Source organism: Pan paniscus, chromosome 18 (genome assembly GCF_029289425.2).
Source record: "Pan paniscus chromosome 18, NHGRI_mPanPan1-v2.0_pri, whole genome shotgun sequence".
NCBI lineage: Eukaryota > Metazoa > Chordata > Mammalia > Primates > Hominidae > Pan > Pan paniscus.
The window spans coordinates 3,094,377-3,113,675 of NC_073267.2; the positions used below are offsets into that span (position 1 = coordinate 3,094,377).

A 19,299-nucleotide genomic window follows, 5' to 3' on the forward strand; every position below is an offset into this window, starting at 1 on the left:
GGGAAGACCACGGCTCTATGCGGTTCGCCACACCTGTCTCTAGAAAACCTGTGCAGAGATGCTGGCAGGCAGCAACAGTCTACAGCTAGGGGCTCTGAATCACACCTAGTGTGATTGCTAGAGATGTTAATGTGTACTGAGCAGGAGAGGAGGGCTCTTGATGGGAGCAATCTGAGCCGTGCTGTGCTGCGCAGCTCCAAGCAGCAAGGAGGCATGTGCCTGGCTATGCAAGGAGTTTCCCGGGCTCGTGTGTGCTGGGGTCCCCACGAAGGGCTGCTGTAGCCACTCCAAGTACTTGGCCAGGAGCGCTCTCTCTGCAGATCCCAGCTGAGAGGTGCTGTCTGCAGGTGTGTGTGTGTTTCAGCTCCTTTGGTGACTCCCAGAAGAGGCCCCTCTGCCTGGGGCTGTTCGTAGAGGGCCTTGGGGTCCGTCTGGGTACCTTAGCCTGGTGATGGCGGCAAGTCAGGATACACATTCTCCTGCCTGCTTCCTTTGTCTTCAGGTTTCTCTTTCCCCTTCCCCCTTCCTTCAGATTTTAGGTCCTTTTGGGAAGCTGATGACTCCTGAGATCTTGCAGGATCTGTCTGGCTGCTGGGAGGTCTGTCCAGCACCTGCTCTTTACAGTAGTGGTTTGCATTCTCAGTGTGTGGCCACCAAATCCCCGAGGTCAGGGCAGTTTTTTTTTGTAATACTAAGATGTTATTTGCCTTTTTGCTGTCATTCTCTGTGCGTGCATGGTGAGTTTTTCAGTGGTCACATGCTGTAGAATGGAATCTGCGTGCTTTTGGTCTTTTCTAAGGTCATAGGTTTTTGGTATCAATAAGTTTTGTTTTTTAAATGAGAGAGAGTCTTGCTCTGTCGCCCAGGCTGAAGTGCAGTGGCGTGATCTCTGCTCACACAACCTCCTGGGTTAAAGCGATTCTCCTGCCTCAGCCTTCTGAGTAGCTGGGATTACAGGCCCGTGCCACCACGTCCAGCTAATTTTTGTATTTTTAGTAGAGAAGGGGTTTCACCATGTTGGCCAGTCTGGTTTCGAACTCCTGACCTCGAGTGATCTGCCCACCTCGGCTTCTCAAAGTGCTGGGATTTCAGGTGTGAGCCACCGCGCCAGCCAATATATGCATTTTTTGAGATTAATAAATTTTCAATATTTCTACTGAGCTCTTACTATCTCTTCATTTATACCTGCTATAGCCTCTGTAATTTTATCATCCACTGAATCATTATTTTGAATTCCTGAAGTTTTCCTTGTGCCTACACGAGAATACGGTAAGTTAAGTTCAGGATCACACCTGTAATCCCAGCACTTTGGAGGCCAAGGTGGGTGGATCACTTGAGCCAGGAATTCGAGAGCAGCCTGGGCAAGAAACTGAAACCCTGTCTCTACAAAATATACAAAAATCAACCAGGCATGGTGCTGCACACCTGTAGTCCTAGCTGCTTGGGGAGGTTGAGGTAGGAGGATTACCTGAGCCTTGGAAGTTGAAGCTGCAATGAGCAGAGAGCTTGCCACTGCCCCCCAGCCTGGGTGACAGAGTGAGACCCTGTCTCAAAATTGAAAAAAAAAAAAAAAAAAGTAAAAGGAATTTTTAAATTTACATGGAATAGTTTACACTTAAAAGGAACATTTCAAAAATATATGTGATGAGCTCTTTAAAATCCAATGTTGTTTGTAACAGCTTTTCAGACAATAAATTAAAGAGTCACTGAAGCTCTTAGAAGCTGCATTGTAGAGGCTGGAGAGGCCACACGGTAGCTGAGAGACAAAGCCTCCGGCTGCAGCACAGCCTCAGGCTTGGTCATCCTGTGCTGCCACAGTCCACAATGCAGTTGAAACTTGCTGGATTCAAGATACGACTGCAGGCACGAAGAGGGAGTTGACATGTCTGCTGCTGAGTTGTGCTTTTGCCTCACAGTGGATGAGTCTACAGACAGCCTGGACCTGCCGCTTGGCCTGTGTCCCCCGGCTTCTCATCACGGATGATGTTTTTTTTTTTGAGGCGGAGTCTCCCTCTGTCGCCCAGGCTGGAGTGCAGTGGAGTGATCTCTGTTCGCTGCAACCTCTACCTCCTGGGCTTAAGCAGTTCTCCTGCCTCAGCCTCCCAAGTAGCTGGGATTACAGGTGTGTGCCACCGTGCCTGGCTCATTTTTGTATTTTTAGTGAAGACAGGGTTTCACTATGACTTGAGGCCATGGCACCAAGCAGTGCCAGGGCAATAGTCATATCTTCACAGCACTCACCCACAGGAAGAGAGAGAGGAAGAAACCAGTCTCACTTCTGAGCCTTTGTTAAAAATGTTGAATGTTGTGAATACTTTGTGGGATGAAGTGGGAAGTATACAGAAGGGCACTCAATTCTGCCGCAAACATGAGTGTGCAGCCATCTCAGGGAGACACGCTTGTGGCTGTTGGCGTGCTGTCCTCGCGGAGCGTCTGGCTGACGGGCAAACCGCCGTTATGCGGACTTAGCTATTTGGCCAGTATTTTTCTTGAAAATGATTGGAATGAGCTTGTTACTTTAAGGAAAACAACTGCCTGTATTTATGTCAGTGATAACATTGAAACCTTCAAGTGAAAATTGGAATTTTGGAAAACTTTATTCATTACTGTGAGCCTGATGCCTTCCCAATAAAAGACTTTTTTAAGCTATGTTTTTTTGTTTGTTTATATTATTTTTTAAAAAGAAAGAGACAAGCTCTCACTATGTTACCCAGGCTGGTCTCGAACTGCTGTGCTGAAGCATTCCTCTCGCTTTGACTTCCCAAAGTGGTGGGATTACAGGCGTGAGCTACTGCACCAGGCCAAAAGTCTTTTTTTTTTTTTTTTTTTCTGTTTTTGAAACGGAGTCTCATTCTGTCGCCCCGGCTGGAGTGCAGTGGCACAATCTCAGCTCACTGCAACCTCCGCCTCCCAGGTTCAAGCATTTCTCCTGCCTCAGCCTCCCGAGGAGCTGGGACTACAGGCGTGCACCACCACACCCGGCTGAGTTTTGTATTTTTAGTAGAGACGTGGTTTCACCATATTGGTCAGGCTGGTCTCGAACTCCTGACCTCAAGTGATTCACCTGCCTCGGCCTCCCAAAGTGCTGGGATTGGAGGCCAAAAGTCGTTTGGTACATAGTGATATCCATGAATTGATCTGTGGAAACCGTAGAATGAAATTTGTCAACGTTTGGAAGCTTTACATCATTCAGCCCCCATGTATGACCCTGTGAAATCACATGAGGGTAGAAGAGCCGCTAGTGCAGGGTAGATTGATGGTTTTCAGTGTCACGGTGTGTGGAAATGTATTGTTACAAGTCAGATTTCACATTGCAACCGAGCTTTAAGCAGCCACCACCTTCTGAACTGCAGTGTAGTGTCCAAGAAGAATATCCACAAACATCTACACTTATTCTTAGCCAAAAGGCCAGGAAGTGACTCCAGTCTCTAAAAAGGCTGAGTATACTCCTCCCTTTTCTAGCTGTTTATCTGAGTGAGGCTGGGTGTTTGCCGTGTTCTTCCGCCTGAACACAGATCTCAGCAGAGTATGGGCGCAGGTGGATGTGGGGACCCAGCACTGTCCTTATCAGCCGAACAGGAGAGGCCTGCGCAGCGCACAGAGTGGCACACTCTCCTCATTCATTATTTTTGTTTTGGAAAGTAGTTATTTTAAAAATAAAAGTAATGTATGTTAATAGTAATGGGTTTATTGTATTTTAATGAATTAAATATTTGAAAATGTCTCAGTTTTAATTTCCTGCGTAGTACATATCAGTTGATCTGAAAGCTCTTTGGGGTCTTCCACAGAGGTAAAGAGTGTGAGGGGCCATAGGACTGGAAGGTTGGAGAGGAAACCTGGGGCCCGTCTGCCATTGCCACTGGCTCCCGCCCTTACTGGCAGTGAAGCTGAGCCTGCAGAGCCCTCCCGAGGGGTGGAAAAGCCTCCAGCGGGGCTCTGGGTCCTTGCTGGGGCTCTCCTGGGTGTGGCAGGTGCTTTGCCAGTGGCTTTGGGCTTGGATCCTTGACAATGCTCTTTTTGGGGTCTGGGTGAGGGAGGGTGGAGGAGGTGGCAAGAACCCGCGCTTTGGCATCAGGAAAGGGGGTTTTCTGTGGTCACCCGTTGTGGATTGCCCTGCATCCTCCTCTGTGCAGAGGTGGGGAGAGGTGTCGCCTGTTTTGAGGGAGCCAAGATGGCGGTGTATGAGAGTGAGGTGCCTCGGGAAAGTCCCGTGTGCATGGCGAGTAGTTAGGCGTGTCTCCAGGTCTTCAGCTCTTGCCCAGCCTCCCAGGGAGGAAAGGGCTCTCAGGGCGGGGGATTTTCTGCAGGAGACAGTAAAAAATCGAAGTAGAAAATCAAGGTGATTGCAGCCTGGCCAACATGGTGAAACCCTGTCTCTACTAAAAATACCAAAAATTAGCTGGGCCTAGTGGTGGGTACCTGTAATCCCAGCTACTCAGGAGGCTGCGACAGGAGAATCGCTTGAACCCAGGAGGCAGAGGTTGCACTGGGCCAAGATTGTGCCATTGCCCTCCAGACTGGGCAACAGAGCGAGACTCTGTCTGAAAAAAAAAAAAAATCAAGGTGATTCCTGGAAGTGCTCACAGCAAGGAGCTGTTTCTGTCGTGAGCTGGCAGGTGAATCCGCTGCACACACGCTGTGCTCTAGATGCCGCCAGTGGAGCTTTGCCCGCAGTCTCTGTCCATGCACCCTGGGCCACCGGGGAGTGGAATTGTCCATTTCATTGTCTCTCTCAGGGGATGCTGGCGCGGGGGTGGGTGGGGCCTGTCCGTGGGGCCCTTGCCTGCCTCCCCGTGGTGCTGGCGTGTTCTGTCACTGAGCCACTCTGGGGCTTCAGTGTCCCTGGCATGGGTGACACTGCTGGGAGTGCCTCTGGGCTCCTTGCCTGTGGCCTTTTTTTTTCTCAGGATGGATTTCTGGAAGCGAGGCTACTTCTCAGTACTATTTCCGAATCGCTTCCTCAGTGAGTCCTCCCCAGGCTGCACGCCCATGCCTGTGGCATGCCCAGATGATCAGGGTGGAGCGGCCCAGCTCAATGTCTTCATTTAGGGCCATTGAGAGTTTCTTGTGTCACTGAATTCCTCTTCTGGGAATTTTTAGTTTGTGTCATTTTGTTGAGTTTTCTGTTGAGTTCCAAGCCTCTCGTGGCACTGTGAATTTGCTGTGGGGTGCAGCTGATGGCCCATGGCGGCTGTATCTGGAAGTCCTTTCCCGCCCCAGCTGTGGTCCTGGTGGTTTTTTAGGTGGAGGTGGTTTCGTCCTCTTGCCGTGGCTCCCGCAGCTCAGTGCTGGGCTGCTGTTCTCGCTCTCAGCCAGGAAGGCGGCCCCTCCCACACAGGTTGCAGGGATGGGCTGCTGTGTTCTTCTGGTTTTTCTCTCCTTCGAGTTGGTATTTTAAACCATGCATCTCATCACCTCTTCTGGCACTTGCTGGCGTGTGGTGAAAGCTGAGGATGGGGAGAGGCCGTGGGGCCCTCTCCGTCCTCATCTGCCTGCAAGAGCTCTGACTGGCTTGGGCTCAAAGGGACCCTGTGCCTCCCACGCTGCCTGCCCCGGTGTAATTTCTGATGAATTTTCCTTTGTTGTTCCTCTGCGCTGTTGCCTGGTCACAGGCCTGTCTGTCAGAGTGGCTTCCTGCCGGCTCTGTGGTCCCTCCAGGCATTTCTGTGCTCTGTGCTTTCTGTGCTGTGGTGGGTCTTCCTCATCACATGTCCTTTTCAGGAACCTCTTTGATCTGTTTCTCTGTTTTAATCCCCACATTGTGTGTGTTTGCAGGCGAAGTCCCTGGTGCGAGAGGAGGGCTGCACTTGCCCGCATGCCACACACTCCTCTTGCTTCAAACCCACAGGATGGGGGGTGTGTGTGAGGCCAGGCCCTGGGTCCTCCCTCTTGGGGCAGGCCTGGGCACTGATCTGCCCAGGTCTGGGTGGGTCAGATGGTGGGGCTGGGTAAGCCCTGGGGGAAGATGCTGTGCCCCCAACTCGGCCAGTCCGGTCTTCTCACAAGTGCTGTTGGCCCTGTGTGCAGCCAGGCAGGCGTGTGGATGTGCTCAGATATTGATTTGATCATCTTATGCCTTCTTCAAATATAAAACATATTATTGGCCGGGGGTGGTGGCTCATGCCTGTAATCCCAGCACTTTGGGAGGCCGAGGCGGGTGGATCACAAGGTCAGGAGATCGAGACCATCCTGGCTAACACGGTGAAGCCCCGTCTCTACTAAAGATACAAAAAAAATTAGCTGGGCATGGTGGTGTATGCCAGTGGTCCCAGCTATTCGGGAGGCTGAGGTGGGAAAACGGCTTGAGCGCAGGAGATTGAGGCTATAGTGAGCTATGGTGGCGCCACTGCTCTCCAGCCTGGGTGACAGAGCAAGACTTTGTCTCTAAAAACAAAAATCTCTTGAACTTTTAGGAATCAAAAGTGACGTGTGCTTGCTAATAATGTATATTAAATTAAAGCCTCTATGTGAATCTTGCTCTTTGAATTTCTGCCGTCTCTGAATAAAAGTGTTTTACTATGATGGAAAAACCAGAGGAGATGTTCTTACGTCTAACTTGGGTCTGTCAGAGCTTTGTGATTATAAACGGCTCTGTGGATCCTGAGCACTGAATCAGGGGCCCCAGCTTGTGGGGTAACTTGAGGGCGATCATCTCATCCAGTTGTTGACTCCGCAGGCAGCCACCTTTCGGGAGGCAGTTCTGCGCCTCACCACAGCTTTGTTAAGGCAGCAATGACCGGTGTCACCTGCCCATTTCTATGGCACGGTCCTCCCCCACCTTTTCCCTGCCGTGTGGATGTCACTGGCAGTGAGGGGGCAACAGGCACTGTTTCTGGTATCTGCAGGCTCCGCTGCAAATACGGATTAAGGCTCTCTGCGTGGCAGTGCTGTATGTGCTGGGTTACATGTGGCGAACGTTCTCTGCTCATCCCAAAGTGAGGCTGGCTCTGTGAGGGGCAGGCCGAGGCTACGGGGAGTTCGTGTGGCAGGAGGAGCGTGGAGAATTTCTGTTTGTGATTGTCATGGGAGCATCTCTTTCTTGTTTCTTTCCACAGGCACCAGTTTGTAGAAAATAATTTAATACTAAAGATGGGCCCAGTGGATAAGCGGAAGGTGAGTGGTCAGTGGTCCCGCTGCTCCGCACGGACACCTGCATCTTCCCCGACTCCAGCTTAGGGGAGGGCAGCTTGGTGGCGTGGAATCCTTCCATCTCTTGATTTTCATCAAACATCATCTCTAGATTTCATAGCTCGGGAAGGCTTAAGCCCCTTGAGAGAAGCCATGTGGAGCCACACGCGTAGGCGGTTAGGGCAGTGCAGAAGCAACCGCCCACACTCCTGGGAGCCTGGGGCTGCCTGTTTTGAGGTTTCTGTTAAGTTGAAGAGGCCACATCTGATATCTTAGCCAGTGGTCTAATATTTCTTTAGAAGTGTTTCAAAACCATTTAAGGGTTGTTCTTTATTTTTTTCTTTATTTTTTTTTTTTTGAGATGGAGTCTTGCTCTGTCCCCCAGGCTAGAGTGCAGTGGCGCGATCTTGGCTCACTGCAAGCTCCGCCTCCCGGGTTCACACCATTCTCCTGCCTCAGCCTCCTGAGTAGCTGGGACTACAGGCGCCCGCCACCACACTCGGCTAATTTTTTTTTGTATTTTTAGTAGAGACGGGGTTTCACAGTGTTAGCCAGGATGGTCTTGATCTCCTGACCTCGTGATCCACCCGTCTCAGCCTTCCAAAGTGTTGGGATTACAGGCGTGAGCCACCGCGCCCGGCCGGGTTGTTCTTTATTCTATGGATTAAATGGATCCCGCACTTAGCAAGTGGTCTGTATGGAGCCAGGCAAGTGTGTGGATGTGCTCAGATATTTATTTGGTCATCTTGTACCTTTTTCAAATATAAATCATATTACTTCTATAGTAGAACGTCAGATCAGGAATTTCAGTATGATTAGACAGAACACAAACCAGTAACTGTTAGCTTTAACCCTTGGTTAGAAAATATTCAGCTCCAGGTGCTCACGGGGCCACTTCCAAGCGCAGGCTCCTGGCCTCTGTTCCTGGCCGTATGTCCTCCGCAGGCAAGGATCTCGGTGCAGGTGGGTGGAGGCCAGCTACCGAGAGCAGGCTTCTGTCCCAGGCAGAGCAGAGGGGCCAGGGGAGCCATGGGCCTGATCTGGATGGGCTGTCTGCGCCATCTCAGCAGCAGAGGCCTGTGCTGCAGCCCCTGTGACCTTAGAAACTGGGCCTGGTGGGGCAGGAAGTCCCCTGCCCCTGGGTGAGTGCACAGGTGGTGGTGGTGGCCCTGTGTCCCGAGCAGCTCCGAGGGGCCGCCCAGCCCTCTAGGCTCCAGGAGATGCCGTCAGCACTGGCCTCTGAGGACTGTTGTTTTGTGTTTTGGCGTCAGGGTTTATTTGCAAGACGACGACAGCTGTTGCTCACAGAAGGACCACATTTATATTATGTGGATCCTGTCAACAAAGTCCTGAAAGGTGAAATTCCTTGGTCACAAGAACTTCGACCAGAGGCCAAGAATTTTAAAACTTTCTTTGTCCACACGGTGAGTCTGTTCCCAGGGATTCCTGTGTGCAGGGTAATGGGAGGGCTTTGCACCACGTGGGAAGCAGCCACAGGCCTTGGCCAGAGGGAGCAGCGGGGATGGGGGCAGCTGCCTCGCCCTTTCCGACATCCCAGACGCCCACACTAGTGGCTCAGTCCTGAGGGGGCAGGGGACACCCTGTGCTTGTTTTTCAGTTTGGTGGTGACTGGGGGTGGTGGTCATCAGCCTGTGTAGTTGCTTACTGCTTGTGTGAATAACCGTCACACCCACGTGCTTTCAGGACTCGGAATGGCTGGTCGCAGGCAGCTCACCAGGTTGGGGTGGGGGTTTTGGTGGGACTCCCTGGACAACACTAAACGGCTTCTGTCTTCGCAGCCTAACAGGACGTATTATCTGATGGACCCCAGCGGGAACGCACACAAGTGGTGCAGGAAGATCCAGGAGGTTTGGAGGCAGCGATACCAGAGCCACCCGGACGCCGCTGTGCAGTGACGTGGCCTGCGGCCGGGCTGCCCTTCGCTGCCAGGACACCTGCCCCAGCGCGGCTTGGCCGCCATCCGGGACGCTTCCAGACCACCTGCCAGCCATCACAAGGGGAACGCAGAGGCGGAAACCTTGCAGCATTTTTATTTAAAAGAAAAGAAGAAAAAAAACACCCAATCACACAAAGAACAAAACCAGTAACAAACACAAAGGAATTCAGGGTCGCTTTGCTTGCTCTCTGTGCTCCGTGGAGGCCTCCGTGTGCCCTCGTTGCTGTGGGGACCCAGCTCCGTGCACGTCAGCCCAGTCCCGCCCAGACTAGTGGACAGACCTGGTGTCACCAGTTTCTCCTAGCATCAGTCCGAACCATGCGCCCGCCCTGCCCCAACTGTGTGCTGGTCCTGCTGTGGCCGAGGGGACCGGGTGTGTTTGGCTCTTTATGCCCCTCCCGTGGTGGTCCTGGAACTCTTCACCAGGGAGGGAGCCCTGCGGGGGCCGCAGCTTTGTGGAGGGAGCCGCCGTGCTTCTGTCACCTGCTCCCTTTCTTGCATCTCCCTGTGATGGGCCCTTAGGCCTGGCTGGGCCCATTGCATATCCCTGTGGTGGCTCTGGTGGCAGGCTTTCTGTGGCCCCTGCTGTGTTGGCAGGCAGGTTTGCGTGGTGAGGAGCGGGAGGGGTTGGAGTGGTGGGGGAGCAGGCTGCCGAGTGGAGGGTGCCATCGAGGGCTCCGGATCCCTTGTCCTACTTAGCAGTGTTGGTCTCTGGGGCTGGAAGCCGAGCGCATGCTGGGAGCGCGGTACTGTCAGAAGTGAGCCCAGTTAGTACCCCGCTGACTCACTGCATGAGAGAGTCCTGCCCCGAGCCCTAGGTGGGGCCAGGAGGTGCCTTGGAGAAGCCAGCCAGAGCAGAGAGGGCTGCTGACTTCCATGTGGAGCAGAGAGGCCTGAGGGCCTCCTAAAAGGTTTAAATGTCCACGCCTCTCCAGTTGCTGAAGTAGGGTCTGAGAGAACCCTGGCATCAGCAGACCCAGGGTGCTTCTGTCTCCTGCAGACCACACCAGGGAGTGCAGACACCCCCGTCACACACGCCCCTTTTGTGTTGTGGTTCAAGTTTCTCAGAGCCACTCAGAGCTTCTACATCTGTGCATCAGAAATCTCACAGCCTTCTCATGCTGTCGGCTCATCTGGGCCCATAGAGTGGGCTTTCCAGTTGCTGTTGCACGGGAGGCGAGAACAGCACACTTCAACCCCAGCTTGCTGGTCGGCTTTCCTCTAGAGAGAGCCAGTTTGGGGGCCATTTCCCTTTGATGCTTTGGTGGCCTTGCCCCGCTCTGCAGCACAGACAGGCCAGATGCATTTGTCCTTTCCCTAGCTACTCCCCAGGCAGAGAGTGCTCCTGGTGGCCTGGCAGGTCTGGGCCCTTCTCTCCCTGCCCAGGTTGTCCCTGGAGGGCAGCCCTCACTCCCTGTGGGGGAGAGGCAGACATTGCTGCCCACAGACCTGCCTCTGACTCAACTATGTCCACCCTCCCTGGTCCCTACCCCCAGTCACACATGACTCAGCAGTGTGTGTGCCAGGCCAGATCCAAACTGAGAGGGAAGGTGTCCTTTTTACACTGCTAATGACGAGAGTGGCTCTTTTTAGCTAGGCGAGTACAGATGGGGCCTGGGAGGGGGCAGAGATGTTCCCCAGGCCCTGCCTGTGGTTCCTGCCTGGGCCTTGGCTGCTGCTGTGTGAGAGCTGCATGTGAGCCTGTGACCGTGAACTGGGGTGAGCTGGGCCGCACCTGCCCTGGGGCCCCAGGGAGCAGGACACTCCGGGGCCCAGCACGTTGCCCTGGGCCTGTGGCCGGAGTCGGAGTCCTCTCTCCTCCTCCTGGCTTTTGGAAAGGCTTGGCTGTGTTGGGGAGTCTCTCTTAGCCCTTTCAGGAATTTCTGTTCAGGTTTCCTCCTCATCAGCTATTTTACCCATCTCAGAACGTCCTGTGTCTCCATGTAGGAGAGTGGCTCTCTCAGATCTCTCAGGGCGTCTGGTTATAGGGAAACAAGTGGAGCAGGGACGTGGCTTTAATTGGAGCACTCGGCTGGGCTGCTTGGGGAGACTCTTCCGTGCGTCCTTCCTCTGGATAGAACCACCACCTCCTGGGCGTCACTGACAAGCTCCATCTTAACCTCCAAAGCCACAGAACTAGGGGCTCAGAGCCAGAGCTGGCAGCCGCCAGCCGAAATGATGCCATTGCCTGAGCTGACAGCCAAGCCCTTCTGTGGGTCACCTTTCTCCTCACCCAGCCCCTTGCTCTTCCCTTTTGAAAGGCCCATGTATTTTCTTTCCTTACCCTGTGCTTGCTCACGTCTACTCCGGTTTTCTCTAGCACATCCTTAGAGCCATCACCTGGCACGCAGGCGCCTTACCTTCTACGGTAGAACATGGGGTACCGTGTGTGCACATAGACACGCTTAACATGGAATTACAGTTGTGGGTTTATCCAAGATGAGGAAGATTTCACCTGCTGTTTAATAGACCTGGGGCCATGTGCCTCCCCACACGTGGGCAAGGACAGGTGGAATGTCGGGACCACACTGTGTGCGGCTTCTCGGCACAAAGTGGAGGGAGGCTGTGGTCGCTGCCGGCCTAGGTGTCCCAGGTGCCCTACCTTTCTCTGGGACACAGTTGGGGGCTGGCTTCTGAGGGATTCCTTTCGCCCCTCTTTGTGTGGCCCCAGCCAGGGCGGTGGGCCGTCCTGGTGTAGAGCACAAGCCTCTCCACCCTAGAGAAATGCCTCTGTACCACGGCTACCATGTGGAACCTTAACTTGCGGAAGGCTTGTTAACAATTGTTTTGAGAGAGATGGCTGGTCATGCCACAGCTGCTGGGGACTCCGCCTACTCCAGCCCTCTTGGGACACACTGTGGGATTTGTGGCCCTTCCCCAGAGGAATTGTGGAGACTGTCCCATGGAACAAACCCCCAGGCACCAGCACAGGGCTCTGGGTGACTCAGTAAAACTAACATTTGTCTCTGACAAGATCAGCTGTAGGCTCACCGGCCAGAGAAGACCACTGTGAGCATTTTGCCGTATATCCTGCCCTGCCATTTGTTCACTTTTTAAACTAAAATAGGAACATCCGACACACACCGTTTGCATCGTCTTCTCCCTTGATATTTTAAGCATTTTCCCATGTCATGAGTTTCTCAGAAACATGTTTTTAACCATTGTAGTAGTCATTGTCCATTTACTATAATTTATCTGACCATTTCCCTACTGTAAAATACTTAAGACGGTTTCTGATTTTTCCACTATTTAAATAATGCTGTGATGAATATCCTTAAAATCTTCTGATTTCTTACTTTTTTTCCCCTTAGATGCCTGGAAGTGGTATTTTGAGGTGAAAGAGTTTGTTCATTTTGAAGATATTTCTGTCTCTCTCTCGACCTGATGTGTAGACGCTCAGTTCCAGTAGCAGAACCACCTTAGTTGTGTCTTACGGATTCTGAACAAATCAGTTTCTGATAAGCCGTGTGTTCCAAAGAATGTCTGAATAAGACCGCTCTTTATTTAAATGCTAAGAGGATGTCACTACTGCAATCCATTTGTGGCCGATTTTTTCCAAGAGCCAATTTCCTTGTTTTGGTTGCAAGAACCTGGCTCTGCCTGCATGTCAGCTCTCTGCCCTCCCTGCTGCCGTGGCTTTCAAGCCCTTGGCGGTATTTTCAGAATCTTGTACTTCGTGTCCACAATGGTACTGAATTTGCATCTGCACAGTCAGCAGAGATAACAAGTGTTGAACTGACCTTGCCACATGCTTAGTGAGTGATCTGTAATTAAGTTTATAGACTCAGAAGGTATATTAGGCCATTTGGAATCAGTAGCAGAGCAAAGCCTCTACTTGAAAAAAACCACGTAGCTGATTGGGTTTTACAAGAGTGCATTTGTCTCCCCCTTCCGCCCCCCTTCAGGTCTTAGTGGTTCAGAAGAGCCCAAGCCAGGCTGGCTTTTTCATTGTAGGGCATGGTTGTCCCAGCTGGTGTAGATTTCAGGCCGCCTCCCCCCATCTCCCTGCCCACAGTGTTGTAGATTTCCTGGCTGGCGGCAAGTCCAGACCACCCAAATTTGGTTGGATTCTTCATTTCTCCACTGTAGTTGGGGTCCATTGATTGTGCAGGGGAACGTGCAGGAGGTTTTTCTAGGCACCACGTTCAGTGCTGCTTCACTCTACCAGAGATTATGGCCAAATTGCACGGAATTTGGTTTCTTGCCTTCCTCTGAAGCCTGAGGCCTCCCCTCGCCTGGCTGGTTGACAGACCCGGGGTGCTCACTGCTGAGACTTCAGAGATCGCAGCTGCTGTGAGAATACGGTGAAGGTACTATGTTCTGGAAGATGTTGTCATACACTTTTCCCCAGTTATTTTCAAACTTGACATGAGCCTATGTTGACTCACTGGGTGGGGTCCCTTCTTACGCAGCACACGTGGCAAGTGCCTGAATCGGGGCTGGAGGCACTTCAGAGCCTCTGAGGGGCCACCACTTCTGGCCCAAAATTGCAGGGTTGTAGATGAGGCTGCCTGTGGAGAACTGGTGTGAGGAGGAAGCCGTTTCCAACAAAGAGCACTTTCATCTGTTGAGATGGCTGTGGTGAGCAACTGAACGAGCCTACGTGTGTACCTGAATTTTCCCCATAACTCATTTCTTCCATATGAAGAAACACCAAACTATGTACAGAGAACTTTTTACAAAAGGCACATCTTTTTTAAGCTGTGTAACCCACATAGCCTAACCATCTGGCAGAATGACTACGAATAGGGGTCATTGTGCTGGTAAAAGCCTCTATTACGACTGTAAGTTGGATGTTGGCAAAATTAAATTGTTACAGTATTTAGAGCTGCTGTAGCTGTTCCTTCACAACATAAAATAGGATAAATGACTAGTACGTCTTTCAGGTGGGTGGCAGTCAGAACATGCGTAATATTCTCTACCTGGTCTGTAGCTGTAACTGTGATGTACAGACAAAGCAAAAATTAAAAGAACTTATGAAAACAAATGCAATGATACTAGGATATACACTTTTGTATTTTTATTCTTATATAAGGTTATTTGCTGGCTATTGTTGGCCTCTAGTTCAGTCTGTGTTATTTAAATTCTAATATATGAATTATTTGGATTGAATTCATGTTCGGGGCCACGTTGTTGTATGTATTGATGTACAGCCTTGAATGTGAATAATTATTGTAAACTATATTTTACAACTTTTTTTCTGGCTTTATTATATAAATTTTCTATTGGGTCAGTGATTTAATCATATAATTTAATGAATCTGTTTATCCTTTTTTTTTTTTCCCAAATACTTGTGGTTTAGGTGTAGTTACCAGATGATGAATTTTCCTCGTATGCTCAGTAGTCTTGTAATAAAAAGCATGTAGAGTGTAGAGGTTTGCTGGCGTGGCTCTTCCTTTGACCCCGCCACGGAGTGGGGGCGCGGTTGGGGGCGGGTGTCTGCCATTGCCCGCTAGTGTTGGTGCCCCAAGCTCGGTTTCACTCCCTCCGGAAGTGGGACCAGCCGGCTGCTTTTCCCGGTTGGAACTTCCGCCTGCCATGTGACTGGCGGGTGTTCTACAAGGGCGGACCTGTGGGCGGGACAGAACGCAAAGGGCGCTATTAAAGGCCAGACTCTTCCGGTGAAGCGGAGGTGTGGTGGGGCTTGCTGGGATCATGGCGGGGAATCACTGCGAGCTCCCGCCGCCAGCCCGCGGCAGGCTCGGGGCGGGGGCGGGGTTGGGGTGGCTTCTTGTGCCTCCCTTAAAGCGCGGGGCTCAGCGTCCTGGCCCAGCGCCCCAGCAGCAGGTCCAAGTGGGTCCGGCTCTACAGCGGCGGCACCTACTTCCTCACCACTCGGCAGACGACGCTGTGCCAGGACCCGAAATCCTTCCTGTACCTCTTGAGCCAGGCCGACCCCGACCGGGACTCGGACAAGGTGAGGACCACGTGGGCCAGCCGAAAGGGCCTGGGCCATTTCGGCTTGTGGCCGCTGCACACGCCCTGCTCCACGCCGAGGAGAGCTCAGCAGCAGAGGGCGACTCTCCTCCGGCTTCGAGCCCCACACTCCCTTGTCGCCAGCTCATCCCCAGCTTGCCCCGATCCCCTATCCTGGGAGGGGAGGGCAAGGATGGCGCCCTGGTGTCCACTGCCTTTGAGAATCCTAAGTCGCTTCACCTTGGGGGTGTCTCTTCCTCGCCCTCTTTGCTCTTTGGTGGAGGAGGCTTCCTAGACCCCGGACTTTGCTGTGATTCTACTTTCTTTTTCTCACTAGGTTCTTTTGCCCAGGGTGTGTGAACGCCTTCTCTTCTCTGTCCCAGGGTACTTGCTGGCTCTGGAGACAGAACCCTTGGCGTTGTTTCACATTCTGGACGTTTGAATTAACGCTGACGTGGGGGTTGATATGGGCGGCCCTTTTTTTCCCCGGTGACTTGCATGTAGAGAGTTGGCGCTCCATCCTTTCCATCCACAGCACGCAGCACCCACTCAGCACCTCTTAGAAGATGCGTCCATAGTATATACTGTGATTTTTCGAAGGGGATTTTGCTCATATTAAGGGTTGCTTTAGGGATGTCCAGGAAGGGCCAGGTAAGGAATCTTTCAATCTGCTTTCTAATTGGCTTAGTTTTCCCACTGTTTTCGCAAAAGGACAGGAATTTCCAGGTCTGCAGCTTGTCTTTCATCAAGTGAAATGCTCATGCTGTTGGGCAGATGGTAATAGAAACCTTCTATTACCTTTAACAAGAGTTGTGGAGCCGAGGAACAGTGTCCTGGGAGTTGTGCAGGATTGAAACTCACAAAAAAGCCTTTTTGAAGAAGTTGTTACTTATATTTATTCAAGGCAGTTCACAAGCCTTATACTAACTTTGCGCGGTCTTTCAGTTGAGCTTACATGATTGCGCTTGGCTTTGTGCCTTGGCAGCCAACATTTGCCATGCAGGAGGCTTCCCAGAAAGGTTCGGATCCCTCTTCAAGTTTGAGAAGCCTGACTGAGACCATTCTCAGCATGGCATGACCGTGATCAGGAAATGAGAATCTGGAGTTACTGCTAAGGCAGCCTCGTGGGTGGAAATGAGGGTTTGAGATGCCAACCCTCCTGGGCCTCCCCACAACTTCCAACTGTTTCCATTGCTCATTTGACCAAGCCCTCTACTCAGAGAATTGACCTCCCAGGAAATGACAGTCATCCCCAGGATAGAAATAGGCATTTGTTAGCTGTGATTTTCCTAAGTGTGGGTGTATGTTTTACTGTTTGGTTTTTCTTTTTAAATAACAGGGCTTAGTGGTCACTCCCTTGCCTTTCTACTCAAGCATTCCTGTTTTGTATATGAAATTAGACTTTAAATTGCTCTTGTCCATTGGGTTCTTTGAGGCAATGGTTGTCTATTCAGCACTGGAGCACTTGATTCGCAGTTGATGAACTTTAGCACAGTTAAGGTGGTTGATCCCTTTGCTTTACTGTTCCTTAAGACTTTGTTAAAAATTATGGGCCGGGCGCGGTGGCTCATGCCTGTAATCCCAACACTTTGGGAGGCCCAGGCAGGTGGATCTCGTTCAAAACCAACCAGGCCAATATGGTGATGCCCGGTCTCTACTAAAAATACAAAAAGGTGGGCGCGGTGGCTCACGTCTGTAATCCCAGCACTTTGGGAGGCTGAGGCAGGCGGATCATGAAGTCAGGAGATCGAGACCATCCTGGCTAACATGATGAAACCCTGTCTCTACTAAAAATACAAAAAATGAGCCGGGCGCGGTGGCGGGCGCCTGTAGTCCCAGCTGCTCTGGAGGCTGAGGCAGAAGAATCGCTTGAACCCGGGAGGCGGAGCTTGCAGTGAGTCAAGATCATGCCACTGCACTCTAGCTTGGATGACAGAGCAAGACTCTGTCTCAAACAAACAAAAAAATGCTTTACAGTAGGAATCAATTCTTTGGGCGAGGGGTAATTAATCTTTCTGAATATATCTGTGTTATACTTGCTCTTTTCATCATCATCCATTTAACCAGGTTTGATTTCCAAATGGTAAAACTCAAATTCAGAACATGAAGATAAAGTAGCAGATACAGTCGTCTCTGTCTCCTGAAATAATTGGAGTAGGGGCTGGGCAAGGTGGCTCACGCCTGTAATCCCAGCACTTTGGGAGGCCGAGGCAGGTGAATCACCTGAGGTCAGGAGTTTGAGAGCAGCCTGGCCAACATGGCAAAACCCCATCTCTACTAAAAATACAAAAAAATTAGCTGGGCATGGTGGCGCGTGCCTGTACTCCCAGCTACTCGGGAGGCTGAGGCAGGAGAACCACTTGAACCAAGAGGCAGAGGTTACAGTGGGCTGAGGTTGCGCCACTGCACTCCAGCATGGGCGACAGATCGAGACTCTGTCTCAAAAAAAAAAAAAAAAAGAAAAAAGAAGAAAACAATAATTGGAGTAAATAAGGTTAGTTTTAGTGACAGATAATTTGCCAAAAGTGTAGTGCTAATTCATATTAGTCACGTTAGTAAAGTGTTTTTCGGTGTTTTTCATCAAATGAGGAAATGTGTAAAATGCTTCATCTTAGTTTTGTCTACAGTGGCTCTGATGAAAGAATGTCCCAGGAGATTCCTCCTAATTAAATGCTGACTGAGGAATCTGAGGAGGAGGGGAAGGGGTGTCAGGAGTGGGAGGCCATTAATTACACGTTGGAAGACAAACAGGATGTTGATTCACCTGTAAAGATCTCCAAGGCCTGACCTCAGAGTTGAGATTAAGGAAAGAATATTCCTCGAGTTGGACTTAAGCATGGATCTGGTGGAAGAGTCCCTGCCTGGATTATTAGACTTGTGTGGAGTGAGCACCTGGGCTTGCAGAGTGTGGGGGTCTGGAGAGGAATTGGCTGGGGAGATTTAAGGGGGAGGAGTTCCCAAGAAACCATAGAAGCTTTGGGTGCCTGAGAGGTTGGGAGAACACCCTGCTAAAGCATCCTATCTGGTAGGGAGGGGAGCTCTTGACAGACGGGTTGTTAGGGAGGGTGGTGAAAGCCACGCACATCAAGGGGCTGGCTGATTGCCCTCTGGCCCCACATCTAAGCTTCTGGGCTGTGAGTGCCCCCAACAAAGTCCTCAGAGCCCAGCTTGGGACCCACCACCCGCCATACTCCATGCTCCCAAGGCCTTACTCTGCTGTCCCAAGGGCCGACTGCTGCCACAAAGTTCTCTTTCTAGACAGCCCGGTGTGAATTCTCACTTCCTCCTGGGACTTCCTCCAGCAGGACTGTGGCTGTGTTGAGCATTTCAGCATCTGCTCATCTGCTGTTCTGTCATTTTTCTCTTCCTTGGTGTCTTCAAGGGCAGGCCAGGTGGAATACAGCTTCCCAAAGACTCGATTCATTTTGGTTAGGTCTCTTGTATTGCATGGTCCCCGGCCCATAGGCATTGTTGAAAACAAAGTCGAGCTTGTTGTTTCCAGCTAAACCAGCCCCTGCTTTAGTGTGGAGATACTTGAGGAGTTAAAAGGAAACAGGAAATACTACTGCTTTATGGTTGGAAACCACTCAGATGGAGGAGAATTTGAGGAGGCTTCGGTTCCTGCAGCTGAGGCAGCCTTGGAGAAAACTGCACGTGAACTTTTGCCCTTTGAACAGGGCCGCTGTCCCGGCTTGAGGGTTGCAGATGTGGTGGCATCAGATGGGTCTTTGAGGGGTGGGGCAGTCAGGGTGCCTCTAACAGTGTACTGGGTGTTGGCAAGACCTCGGGGGTGGAAAGTTATGGAAGGAATTGTTCAGACAGGGCCCAGTGATGGGGTGTGGGCTAGAGTACCGTCTTTGAAGCCGCTTGGCAAGAGAAGTGGGGATCACGTCTAGTGGAGATGGCAGATGATGTACTGTGTAGCCAGCACTGGTGAGAGAGACTGTGCTCATCCCGGGCCTGCCTTGTGACTTCGGGTGATTTCCCGTCCCCTGTGAGCTGTAGTTTCTTCCTCTGTAAGGTAAGGGTGATGTCCTCCCCTGAAGACGACAAATGTGGTGCCCCCGCCCCATGCCTGGCACCAGGTCAGTGCAGTCAGGAGAGGCTGTGCCTGGAGGTCTTCATGTTTGTACTTGTTTTTTTTTTTGAGACGGAGTCTCACTCTGTTTCCCAGGCTGGAGTGCAGTGGCGCGATCTTAGCTCACTGCAAGCTCCGCCTCCTGGGTTGACATCATTCTCCTGCCTAAGCTTCCTGAGTAGCTGGGACTACAGGCACCCGCTACCACGCCCGGCTAATC

The 19,299-nt window shown here is 51.5% G+C and overlaps 1 protein-coding gene across 4 annotated transcripts in view; it reads left to right on the plus strand.

Moving 5' to 3' along the window:
• PDPK1 (3-phosphoinositide dependent protein kinase 1) overlaps positions 1 to 14,457 on the plus strand; it is a 69,297-nt gene extending 54,840 nt beyond the window's left edge. For all 4 annotated transcript variants that reach the window (XM_034940969.2, XM_057300155.2, XM_034940971.3 and 1 more), the window contains 3 exons: positions 7,056 to 7,113; positions 8,400 to 8,552; positions 8,928 to 14,457. In XM_034940969.2, coding sequence (XP_034796860.1) covers positions 7,056 to 7,113; positions 8,400 to 8,552; positions 8,928 to 9,044 — 328 coding nt within the window. In that variant the 3' untranslated portion in view covers positions 9,045 to 14,457. The remainder of the gene's footprint in view (positions 1 to 7,055; positions 7,114 to 8,399; positions 8,553 to 8,927) is intronic.
• The last annotated feature ends 4,842 nt before the right edge of the window (positions 14,458 to 19,299 follow it).